The sequence below is a fragment of the Anomaloglossus baeobatrachus genome, chromosome 12, assembly GCF_048569485.1.
Source record: "Anomaloglossus baeobatrachus isolate aAnoBae1 chromosome 12, aAnoBae1.hap1, whole genome shotgun sequence".
Lineage (NCBI taxonomy): Eukaryota > Metazoa > Chordata > Amphibia > Anura > Aromobatidae > Anomaloglossus > Anomaloglossus baeobatrachus.
In genome coordinates, this window is record NC_134364.1 from 41,745,854 (window position 1) to 41,759,229 (window position 13,376).

At 51.0% G+C, this 13,376-nt stretch overlaps 1 protein-coding gene across 1 annotated transcript in view; it reads right to left on the reverse strand.

Moving 5' to 3' along the window:
- Positions 1-13,376, reverse strand: part of CDAN1 (codanin 1) — a 207,687-nt gene that overhangs the window by 164,769 nt on the left and 29,542 nt on the right. Inside the window, exons 3-5 of the mRNA XM_075330481.1 lie at positions 12,136-12,345; positions 10,234-10,415; positions 8,731-8,847 (exon numbers count right to left, since the gene is read on the reverse strand). Of these exons, the coding sequence (XP_075186596.1) occupies positions 8,731-8,847; positions 10,234-10,415; positions 12,136-12,345 (509 nt within the window). The remainder of the gene's footprint in view (positions 1-8,730; positions 8,848-10,233; positions 10,416-12,135; positions 12,346-13,376) is intronic.

Here is a 13,376-nt window from a genome sequence, read left to right on the forward strand (position 1 = left end):
AAGGACCTGCCTACCTAGACTGGCATCTGCCGAAGCATAGGCATGCACTTGATAGTGCTTTGTGAAAGTGTGCAGACTAGACCAGGTAGCTGCCTGACACACCTGCTGAGCCGTCGCCCGGTGCCGCAATGCCCAGGACGCCCCTACGGCTCTGGTAGAGTGGGCTTTCAGCCCGGAAGGAATCGGAAGCCCCGAAGAACGGTAAGCTTCAAGAATCGGTTCCTTGATCCACCGAGCCAAGGTTGACCTGGAAGCTTGCGAACCCTTACGCTGACCAGCCACAAGGACAAAAAGCGCATCTAAACAACGCAGGGGCGCTGTGCGAGACACGTAGAACCGGAGTGCTCTCACTAGATCTAATGAGTGCAAATCCTTTTCAAAGCGGTAAATTGGATTAGGGCAAAATGAAGGTAAGGTGATATCCTGATTGAGATGAAACGGCGATACCACCTTAGGGAGAAATTCCGGAACAGGACGGAGAACCACCTTATCCTGGTGAAAAACCAGGAAGGGGGCTTTGCATGACAGTGCTGCAAGCTCCGACACTCTACGGAGTGAAGTAACTGCTACTAGAAATGCCACCTTCTGCGAAAGACGTGATAAGGAGATATCACGCAGCGGTTCAAAAGGCGGTTTCTGAAGAGCCGTTAGCACCCTGTTAAGGTCCCAGGGTTCAAGCGGGTGCTTGTAAGGTGGGACTATGTGGCAAACTCCCTGCAGGAACGTGCGGACCTGCGGAAGCTTGGCCAGGCGCTTTTGAAAGAATATTGAGAGCGCCGATACTTGCCCTTTGAGAGAACTAAGTGACAACCCCTTATCCATTCCGGATTGAAGGAAGGAAAGAAAAGTGGGTAAGGCAAAAGGCCAGGGAGTAAAACCTTTATCAGAACACCAGGACAAGAAAATCCGCCAAGTCCTGTGATAGATCTTGGCGGACGTCGGTTTCCTGGCCTGTCTCATAGTGGCAACGACATCCTGAGACAGCCCTGAAGACGCTAGGAGCCAGGACTCAATGGCCACACAGTCAGGTTGAGGGCCGCAGAATTCAGATGGAAAAACGGCCCTTGCGACAGCAAGTCTGGGCGGTCTGGCAGCGCCCACGGCTGACCCACCGTGAGATGCCACAGATCCGGGTACCATGACCGCCTCAGCCAGTCTGGAGCGACGAGAATGGCGCGACGGCAGTCGGACCTGATCTTGCGTAGTACTCTGGGCAGCATTGCCAGAGGAGGAAATACATAAGGCAGTCGAAACTGCGACCAATCCTGGACTAATGCGTCCGCCGCCAGAGCTCTGTGATCTTGAGATCGTGCCATGAAGGCCGGGACCTTGTTGTTGTGCCGTGACGCCATGAGATCGACGTCCGGCGTTCCCCAGCGGCGACAGATCTCTCGAAACACCTCTGGGTGCAGGGACCATTCCCCCGCATCCATGCCCTGACGACTGAGAAAATCTGCTTCCCAGTTTTCTACGCCCGGTATGTGAACTGCGGAGATGGTGGATGCTGTAGCTTCCACCCACTGCAGAATTCGCCGGACTTCTTGGAAGGTTTGACGACTCCGCGTGCCGCCTTGGTGGTTGATGTATGCGACGGCAGTGGCGTTGTCCGACTGGATACGGATCTGCCTGCCCTCCAGCAACTGCTGGAAAGCCAGTAGGGCCAGATACACTGCCCTTATCTCCAGGACATTGATCTGAAGGGAATACTATCGGAGTCCAGGTTCCCTGAGCCCTGTGATGGAGGAACACCGCTCCCCACCCTGACAGGCTCGCGTCCGTGGTGACCACAGCCCAGGTTGGGGGCAGGAAGGATTTTCCCTGTGATAGAGAAGTGGGAAGAAGCCACCACTGAAGGGACGTCTTTGTTGCAAGGGAAAGAGACGTTCCTGTCGAGAGAGTTCGACCTCCTGTCCCATTTGCGGAGAATGTCCCACTGGAGTGGCCGCAGATGGAATTGCGCGAAGGGCACTGCCTCCATCGCTGCTACCATCTTCCCCAGGAAGTGCATGAGGCGTCTCAAGGGGTGAGACAGTCTGAATCAGAGATTGCACCCCTGCCTGCAGTGACAGCTGTTTGTCTAGTGATAGCTTGACTACCGCTGACTGTGTATGAAACTCCATCCCTAGATAGGTCAGAGATTGGGTCGGTGTCAACTTGGATTTTGGGAAGTTGATGAGCCACCCGAACTGCTGGAGGGTCTCCAGAGCGACGGTAAGGCTGTGTTGACACGCCGCCCGAGAAGGTGCCCTGACTAGGAGATCGTCCAAGTAGGGAATCACCGAGTGCCCCTGAGAATGCAGGACCGCCACAACGGATGCCATGACTTTGGTGAAAACCCGTGGGGCTGTCGCCAGGCCGAAGGGCAATGCCACGAACTGAAGGTGTTCGTCCCCTATGGCGAAACGCAAAAAGCGTTGATGTTCTGGTGCGATCGGCACATGGAGATAGGCATCCTTGATGTCGATCGATGTGAGGAAGTCTCCTTGTGACATCGAGGCGATGACCGAGCGGAGAGATTCCATCCGGAATCGTCTGGTGCTCACGTGTTTGTTGAGCAATTTGAGGTCCAGAACGGGACGGAATGATCAGTCTTTCTTTGGTACCACGAATAAGTTAGAGTAAAAACCGCGACCCTGTTCCTGAGTGGGAACGGGGGTCACGACGCCTTCTTTTTTCAGAGCGTCCACTGCTTGAAAAAGTGCGTCTGCTCGCGCGGGGGGCGGGGAGGTTCTGAAGAAACGAGTCGGAGGACGAGAGCTGAACTCTATCCTGTAACTGTGAGACAGGATGTCTCTCACCCATCGGTCTTGAACATGTGGCCACCAGGCGTCGCGAAAGCGGGAGAGCCTGCCACCGACCTAGGATGCGGTTCGGGGATGCCGTGAGTCATGAGGAGGCCGCCTTGGAAGCAGTGCCTCCGGCGGTCTTTTGGGGGCGTGACTTAGACCGCCACGCATAGGAGTTCCTCTGGCCTTTGTCCTGTCTATTGGACGAAGAGGACTGTGGCTTGGCGGAGGGACGAAAGGACCGAAACCTCGATTGTATTTTTCGTTGCTGAGGTCTCTTAGGTTTGGACTGGGGCAAGGAGGAGTCCTTTCCCTTGGATTCCTTAATAATCTCATGCAATCGTTCGCCAAACAATCTCTCGCCAGAAAACGGCAAACCGGTTAAGAACCTCTTGGAAGCCGAGTCTGCCTTCCATTCGCGCAGCCACATGGCTCTGCGGACTGCCACAGAATTAGCGGATGCCACCGCTGTACGGCTAGCAGAGTCTAGAACTGCATTCATGGCGTAGGAAGAAAACGCCGACGCCTGAGAGGTTAAAGATGCAACTTGCGGAGCAGACGTACGTGTGACCGCATTAATCTCAGCCAGACAAGCTGAGATAGCTTGGAGTGCCCACACGGCTGCAAAAGCCGGGGCAAAAGACGCTCCCGTGCCCTCATAGATGGATTTCACCAGGAGTTCTATCTGCCTGTCAGTGGCATCTTTTAGTGATGAGCCATCTGCAACCGAAACCACGGATCTAGCCGCCAATCTGGAGACTGGGGGATCTACCTTAGGACATTGAGCCCAACCCTTAACTACGTCAGCGGGGAAGGGGTAACGTGTGTCAGTAGGGCGCTTAGTAAAGCGTTTGTCCGGAACCGCTCTGGGCTTCTGGACAGCATCTCTGAAGTTAGAGTGATCGAAAAATGCACTCCGTGTACGTTTGGGAAACCGAAACTGGTGTTTCTCCTGCTGAGAGGCCGACTCCTCTATAGGTGTAGGCGGCGGAGATAAATCCAACACCTGATTGATGGACGAGATAAGATCATTTACTAAGGCGTCCCCTTCAGGTGTATCAAGATTGAGAGCAACATCAGGGTCCGAGCCCTGAGCTGCGACCTCCGCCTCGTCCTCCAGAGAGTCCGCAAGCTGGGAACCCGAGCAGCGTGAGGAAGTCGGGGAAGATTCCAAGCGAGCCCGCTTAGCTGGTCTGGGACTGTGGTCCGTGGAGGAGTCCTCCACGTGAGACCTAGGGCCCACCCCGGCTGGGGTGTACCCAGAGGGACCTGGAGGTGCCGATCTAACCAGGTCCGGGGCCTGTGTAGGGACCGGTCTGGACTGCAGGGCTTCCAGCAACTTGGCAGACCATTTGTCCATAGACTGAGCCATGGATTGTGAAAGTGACTCTGAGAGCTTGTCAGCAAAAGCTGCAAACTCTGTCGCTGCCACCTGGACAGGGGGAGCAGGGGGGTCTACATGAGCCGAGGGGCCCACTAGTGACCGAGGCTCCGGCTGAGCAAGCGTAACAGGGGACGAGCATTGCTCACAGTGAGGGTAGGTGGAACCCGCAGGTAACATGGCCCTACAAGAGGTACATGTCGCAAAAAAACCCTGTGCTTTAGTGCCCTTGCTCCTTGTGACCGACATGCTGTTGTGTCCTAGGAGCGTGATCACTGAGGGTATACAGAAAAAAGGGTATACAGCCCGGCCGAACAGAAAGGTATATATATATACACGTATCTATACCGGCACCCAAGGGGACCAACACCGAGTGACCGGTGCGGCTTACCGACCGCTAAAAAGCGGAGTGTGTGTGCTCCAGATTCCCTGCCTGGTCTCTCAGAGCTGCAGAGCTGTTCTGTGTGATTCTCCACCGGCAGAATGTCCTAAAGATGGCTGCCGGAGCTCTCAGGGGAGGGGTGGGCGGCGTCAGGAAAAGTGCGGGAATCTGGGGTCCCCGCAGTGATCAGTGAGGGGGGAGGGAGCACACAGGATGCCCCGGCCCTCACATCCGACGTCAGGTCGGCTGTCCCGCCCCTATCTCTGATAGACAGGCCCGGGGGCGGGAGTTTGCCACTAGGCCGCGATGAAGCCGGGGACTAAATTTAATACCGCGGCCGACAAGCAGGCGCGGTCGGCGCGGTAGTCCCTGGTCTTCACAATTCAGCAGTCAGTTGCGGCGTCCGGGAACCAGGCGCTCCATACACAGTCCCCATGGGGACACAGAGTACCTCGTGGATGCAGGGCCCTGTCCCTGAAGATAGATAAGCTCCTGTCCAGCAGATTCCCTTAGGGGCTGCGGAGGGAGCACGGTCCCATAACCTGGATGACCGCTTCGGATCCCACTTCTACCAGAGCCCTCAGGGATGGAGAAGGAAACACGGCATGAGGCTCCGGCCGTCGTACCCGCAATGGGTACCTCAACCTTAACAGCACCGCCGACTTAGTGGGGTGAGAAGGGAGCATGCCGGGGGCCCCGTGGGGGCCCTCTTTTCTTCCAACCGATACAATCAGCAGCTGCTGCTGACTAAAATGGAGATGTGTGAGTGGATGTGTGCCTCCTTCTACACAAAGCATAAAACTGAGGAGCCCGTGATGCACGGGAGGGTGTATAGGCAGAGGGGAGGGGTTACACTTTTGAGTGTAATACTTTGTGTGGCCTCCGGAGGCAGAAGCTATACACCCAATTGTCTGGGTCTCCCAATGGAGCGACAAAGAAAGATTATATTGATCACTACCTATACAGAAACAACAAAAGTCACAGTGGTGTCATTTGGATTAGGTAGATCGGTATGATCACAGCGACAGTGTGGGGATTCGTTTTGCCTAGTGAGAAGATACTCAGTGTGGTCATATGGTAAGAAATACAATCACAAAAATTGATATAAAGGGTTGGTCTCACCCATAGGTCCGGGTCTATTGATGGGGTCAGAGGTATTCAGGAATCAGGTAGCCGTCCATGAGTAGGCACAGAGCTCTTTCCCTGAGGTGGACTATGCTTAATCCTCAATCCCCATTGACTTCTGCTCTTACAAGGGTAGTCCCAAACTGACCCCGAATAACTTAGCCCTAGAAATCTTCACCATAAAGCAGGGGTGGGGACCTTTTCTGCAGCCCCCAGGCAGATTCCAGAGACCGCAGTCCCCGGCGGCAGCCGCGTTTTGCTTGCTGCTGGCCCTTTAAACTCTGAGGCTTTTGTCCTCACGCAAGCCAATGCTAGCGCGAGGACATACTTTGTGGGTGGAGTAGGCGCTCAATTCGCTCTCGTTCACAGAAGAGGAGCTGCAGCCTCAGCATCTGACAGGTTTTTTTGCGCTCCCATGCCTGTATGCCCCTCCAGCGTCCAAAGGCCTGTGTGTCCCCCTGCACATCCGCACGACAGCCTGTGCCCCCTGCAGCGTCCTGTGCCCCTCTTGCATCCCCATGGCAGCCTGTGCCCCCTGCAGCGTTCAGTGCTCCTCGCGCATCTGTGTCGCCCGGGGACCAGGGGTACTCAGATCCGGGCCACAGAGTCACTTCTGCGGGTATCACGATGGCGTGACCCGGTCTGTGATCCCAGGCTCCACAGTAAAAGGGGTATTTGGGTGTTGGGATATTGTCCGTGACGCCACCCACGGTTGTGGTGATGTGTAGCACCACCGCTGCTCAATACGGGGATCCCGGGGATGGTGAAGCGGAGCAGCTAGGTGTTGTGTTGCCCCTCCGTGGGTAGGGGTTGGTGATCCCGGGGCCCGGTGATGGGGTAAGCAGGGAGCAGGGCGCAGTGCTGCAGTGCGGTGCCCGAGGGCACGGGTGTACTCACAAGAAAGTCACACGGAGTCACTGGTAACTAGGAGTTGCTGGTGTCCGCAGCCTTCGGTACGGGGGTGTTAGAGTCCCACACACGGTGCAGCAGCCCTTGTTGTTCCTTCCCTGCAGCAAAGTGCCTTTCTCTCCTCTCTCTTCCTCTTTCTCCTCAGCCGGGGACGGGGAATACACTCCCCTGTAGTGATCCGGGTACCCAGGTACCGAGGGGCCACCGCCCGGCTCCGGCTACCTGTTCTGGCCCCTTCCTCACTACGGCCTGTCCCGGCCCTTTCAGAGACGCCTCACTCCCAGCCTGGGAGCTACACTCCAGACTTCTCTCCTGTCTCCTCTCCACACACTGTCTGCTCCAGCCCCTCCCCTCTCCTCTGCTTTTCCCTTACACTGGGGGCTGTGCTTTGTCATGCTGCACCGTGTGAGATCAGATTACCAAGGAGGATTAACTCTTTCTGTGACAACCTGGCTGTGCCAGGGCGTCACACATCCCCATGGCAGCCTGTGCCCCCTGCAGCGTTCAGTGCTCATCGCGCATCCCCATGGCCGCCTGTGCCCCCTGCAGCGTTCAGTGCTCCTCGCGCATCCCCATGGCAGCCTGTGCTCCTCTGGCCCCCCCCACTGTGTCTCTCTCCTGTGTCCTTCACACTGCTGCCTGTGTCCCTGCAGCCACCACACTGCTGCCTGTGCCCCTGCAGCCTCCCCAGGGCTGCCTGTGCTCCCCCTGATATGTCTGTACCCCCAGCAATGTCCTTACATTTTTCCCAGCTATTGCAAGTGATATATAATCCTCCCAGAAATGTCTAGTCCTCCCAGCAGCGTATATTCCTCCCAGCCCTCCCCAGTGATGTATATGCCCTCAGCGTCCCCAGTGATGTGTATGCCCTCAGCGTCTCCTGTGATGTATATGCCCTCAGCGTCTCCTGTGATGTATATGCCCTCAGCGTCTCCTGTGATGTATATGCCCTCAGCGTCTCCTGTGATGTATATGCCCTCAGCGTCTCCTGTGATGTATATGCCCTCAGCGTCTCCTGTGATGTATATGCCCTCAGCGTCTCCTGTGATGTATATGCCCTCAGCGTCTCCTGTGATGTATATGCCCTCAGCGTCTCCTGTGATGTAAATGCCCTCAGCGTCTCCTGTGATGTAAATGCCCTCAGCGTCTCCTGTGATGTATATGCCCTCAGCGTCTCCTGTGATGTATATGCCCTCAGCGTCTCCTGTGATGTATATGCCCTCAGCGTCTCCTGTGATGTATATGCCCTCAGCGTCTCCTGTGATGTATATGCCCTCAGCGTCTCCTGTGATGTATATGCCCTCAGCGTCTCCTGTGATGTATATGCCCTCAGCGTCTCCTGTGATGTATATGCCCTCAGCGTCTCCTGTGATGTATATGCCCTCAGCGTCTCCTGTGATGTATATGCCCTCAGCGTCTCCTGTGATGTATATGCCCTCAGCGTCTCCTGTGATGTATATGCCCTCAGCGTCTCCTGTGATGTATATGCCCTCAGCGTCTCCTGTGATGTATATGCCCTCAGCGTCTCCTGTGATGTATATGCCCTCAGCATCTCCTGTGATGTATATGCCCTCAGCATCTCCTGTGATGTATATGCCCTCAGCATCTCCTGTGATGTATATGCCCTCAGCATCTCCTGTGATGTATATACAGCTGTCCCAGCTGACACAAATGTGGAAAAGCAGTTGTGAGAAGCAACAAGATCAATATCGCCTAATATCATAGCCGCACCAAAAACAAAAAGCTCCAGCCGCCACAATGAGTTAATGGTGTGTCCAAATATAGCAGGATAATTTTTAAGTTGATAATGTTGTGCGGCCCCCGAAGCTTGGTAGAAAATTCCAAATGGCCCCCGGCAGTAAAATGGTTCCCCACCCCTGCCATAAAGCCTCCCGACGCGTTTCCTCCGCCAGGATTCATCAGGGGAGAGGCTTTGCTCTGGTATAGGGCTGAAAATACATGCAAAGGAGACCCACTCTACATAGTCTGATTCAATAGAACATTAGTGAAATTAGGAGAATAGAAGTCATACACTGACGACAGAAATATGTCCACAGCCTGGACACCCCCTTTAACTATATATCACATACAGGATACTTGTATATAACGCCTCGGATTATACTGTACTCAATACATTAGTCATTTACCTTTGATTCGAGGGATATCCAGCTCACAGTTAGTGTCCTCTGTACCAGATGCCCCCCTGGATGTGAGCAATTGCAGGATAAAAAAGAACTCCACGAATATATTAGGCACCAAATTTTCTGAAGAAGAGAAAAATAAATTATGAAATAGGGGTGAAAAAAATAAATCTATAAAATAAAAATCGCAATTATAATTAAAGTTATTTCTCTGGAACATTACCGACTGTTGCATAACCAATGCTGCTTTTAGACAGGCTGATTATAGGGGAAAGAGCGTTCCAAAAGAACCATCATTCTAGACAATCAGGCTGTCTAAACAGGGCAGCAAAATGCTCCTACACCAGGTGAAATGATTTTAAGCTACCAGAAAAATAATCGTTCTCAGCAGCACATTTTCTGGAGAGAGGAGGCACCGGACCGGAGAGCAGCGATGTCCATCGTACCGGACTGTCCCTTAAGTGAGCATTAGAAAAGTGTTTTTTACGTTTTACTGCGTGGCCTGGGCTCTTATATACAATATTCTGGAATGCCGTATACAAGTGCTCAGTGGTGGTGGCCACAGCTTATAGTCGCCAAATCTGGTGTCAGGTTCCCTTTAATCAAGTCTCTACATACAATGGTCTGTGTGCATGGGCATGGAAGTACATTCGGCCTGTATAATCAGGCTATTAAATGACCGTGTTCAGTGTCTACTATTGGTGGTGATTTCATGGCTGCATTCGGACAGTGTGAATACAGCCGAAAAATATTTCAAAAAGATAAAAAGGGATTTTCTGAGATTTAAAGACTCAAACTTCAGGAAATGTTATAAAATTAAAATAAATAAAAAACATCATATTATTCACTTGTCCTGTTATAGGTGATACAGGTTATAACTTTATTTTCTTTATTAACTAAAACTAAGAGACGTGGACCACCGCAGCATTGAGCCAGGACAGCAGGAGATTTAACAAGTCATCCATGTTTGTATTTTAGAACATTTCACCCAGTGAATGTCGCCTCTTGATTTCCCGGACAATCCTTTTAATCCACGGTTCTGTAACTAATTGATAAAGTCAGATTTTACTGCACAATTTGGTAAAAATAAACGAATGGTATGATCCCATTACAATAAGTGTTATTGGGTGGCGTATGGTTGATGCTACAACGCAGGGTCCACACTTCAGAAAGCTTGTTATCTCCACTAATCCAAGGAACAGGTGTATGGCTGCGCTGACAGCAATAACCGCTGCCCGACAACTCAGGCTCCACTTGTGACGTAAGGGGTGTAAGTTTATTATCTCTAATTCTGTACTATGGGAGATATGGAAGGTGACAGGGTCATTTTTCGATTCGTTCCCCGCTTGGTAAATTGGGAATCGGGAAAGCTACTTTCTAAAAATAGTGCAAGGACCTGCCAATATGAGAAAATGTTGGCATATTCAGCAGATATGTGATAATTGTCTGTGATGGAAATACACAGAATATATACCACAGAAACGGATACTGGAATAGGGAGAAGAATACCTGTTATACAAGCGGAGTAAAGCTCAGCAATGACCTTCAGATGGCTCTTACTGGACACTCTCTCAGGGTCAGCAGACGACACAATATCCGTAGAAACACTTAGGTTTCTGCTGTAACTCTGTTTGGTAGGAGTGACAGGATCTAAGGAAACTGGAGTCGAAGTTTGCTGCAATAGTTTGTGCCTAGGATATTAAAATTAGGAAGAAAATTAGTTAAGTAGTTTTACAAGCTACTTAAAGAGGTTTCCCCTACTAATGTGACCCCCTTTCATTTGTCCTTACTCTTCCTAACTAACACTTTTCCAATGTACTACTGCCACCTACCCTGCTCCTGTAAGCTGATCTCTCTGATGTTTTAGTTTTGATCCTTTCAGTCTGGAGACCAGAATTGGACCAACTGAGCAGGGTAGGTCACTGGAGGAGGCAGCACTTCTCTGTGAGTGACAGCAGCCTGGTCACACATGCCCAGATCACTCTTCTCTCAGCCGGATTTACAGTGCAACGCTTTCATGTGGTGAGTGTTGCAATGTGCAGATCATTAGATATTATATCACATCAAACGGTCTGCTCATCGCAGAATAGCACCACTTGTCACATCAAAGCACTACACTGTAACAAAGGCTGAGGAGAGTGAAGTGTGATCTGGGCATGTCTGACCAGACAGCTGTCACTCAGAGAGAGGCAGCCCTGCACCCACCAGTGACATGGCCTGCTCAGATTGTCCAATTCCAGTCTTCAGACCGAAATGATCAAAGCTAAAACATCAACATAGGAATATAAGAGCTGCAGAGAGATCAGCTTGACCCCCCTGACGAAAGTGACGCTGAAACATGCGCGTCGGGGTTCTGGCGTTACATGTGCGGGCTGGTTCTCCACCTTTCCTCCATGATCAGGTAAATTATCGTTCAGACATTTTTTTATTACATCAATTTATACCATGTTGCTGTGTGGATGATGTGATGCCAGTGTGCTCTAGCCATTTGTGCTTTACTTTTTATTGCGCACTTGCATCTCATCCCCCATACAGTGCCACACTAGATAATCTTTCCCCCTGATCACTTTGGGTGCATTTTTTTTACATGGAGTCCCTGCCCCCCCACAGTATGGTTCCAGTCATATGTGATGCCTTCTCTTTTGTTCCGCTTTGGTTACCCTGCCTTGTGGCTTAATACCTCCTTCCCCCTACCCTTATTTTGTAATAAATAAATGATTTTCTTTTGACCTTTGTCGGTTTCTTGTAGAATTTATTTCTACTTTTTGGTGTTTCTATGTCACTTTATCTATTGGTCTTACCATATCCACACAGCCCATTCACATGCATATCACGTATTGGTGATGCATGTTCCTTGCTCCCCTTGGGTGTATTGCATGGCTGCGTTCCTTGATCTCTTTTGGTATTTAGGAGCAGGGTAGATGGCAGTAGTAATAGGAAAGTGTTAGTTAGGAAGAGTTAGGACAAATGAAAGGGGGTCACATTAGTAGTGGAAAACTACTTTAAAGCTAAGGCGCTTGAAAATGCTGTCCCTTCCTATGCTTAGGAGTCCAGTGGGCAGTATCCCTCAATAACCCACATACAAACTTTTTAACAAAGATCATCACTATAGCCCACAAGACACCTAAACCCAGAAGTCAGACCCCCATAATCACACATTAATAACTTATCCTAAAAGATAGTAATTTTAAAGTCTCAGATTTGCTATTCAAATAAAATATAAAGTTGTATTGAATGTTTTTTGGGAAAAAAAATAAACAAAACTACGGTATATAACAATTTGCTCAGCTCCCCTGTTCCATAACGCGCTGCCTGCAGATTGGTCTCCAAAATCCACAATCAATGTGACAGGATCCTGATAAGAACCTTAGTTCAAAGGAACCCTTTATGTAAAGCATATGATGGCACTACCTTTCTTTGCGCAGTATCTCCCTCTCTTCACATAAGCTTCCCGTATAGGGGGTGCAGACACCTTCCTGAACGCTGGTGAACACTTCCATTCCTGCACGACTGTGTCCCATATCCGATGGGGCGATGGGAGTGGAGGTAAAACACATCCGTGACTTGTTGTGCACATCATTGATTGGTGTAGGATTGATTCTTCGTGATGGTTTTGATTTACTGAGCAAAAAATGTCAATGTTAATTATCAGGCTCATTATTACTTAAAAGGAATCTGTTACCAGGTTTTTGCTAGGTTTCCTGAAAGCAGCATTCAAGTGAAATCATAATAGGACAGCTTGCACTGCTGCCAGGTAGTCCAACCATGCCTCTCCCACTTACTGCCTATGCAGTGTACACAAAAAGCTGCAAATCAATGGTGTGGGCGGGGCTATACAGATCTCAGCATTCAGGGAACTGGTAGATATGCAGCAGAAAAAAACAGGAATTTTATCAAAATTTCAACAAGAAGCTCAGTAAAGGATATCGATAGAATAAGGATCATGCTGCTCTCAGATGGGAGAACAAAAACCTGGCATTAGATTCCCCTTAATAATTGACAACATTTAATAAAGCATCCAAGGAAAGAGAAAACACTGAATTAACACAGGTCCGTTTTCTGTATCTTCACATACCTGGATACAATATATTTAACCCCTTCACGACCGCAGGCCGTAAAATTACGTCCTATTTTAACGTGACTTAACGACCAGGGACGTAATTTTACGGCCTAAACTTCATTTGATTGCCGTGGCCATAGCAACGGCTTTCAAATGATGTCCCCTGCTGTTTCTTACAGCAGGGGACCTTTGCTTGAGCCCAGGGGGGGCGGCATCGCCACCCCCTATCGACGATCGATGTGATTGGCTGTTCAAATCTGAACCGCCAACCACATCGATCGCACTAATTTCGGCAAAAATAATGCCCGAATTAGTGCGATCCTGTGAGATCCAGCTATGACATGCCGCAGCTGCTGCAGCATATCATAGGTGGACCTCAAACATGCCGCCCCCAGCCCCTGCAGCACTGATTGGAGCGATCGTGCTATGACGCGCAATCGCTCCAATCAGTGTGCAGTGGGGCGGTCTGATCTGCCGGTGGCCGCCCTCCTCAGGCCTGTGCTGGCCTGCGAGCCCTCCCCCAACATGGCTGCAGCGTGCAGTGGCTGGTACTTGTGGTACCACGCCACCGCTGCTGCTGCCGCCGCCGCCG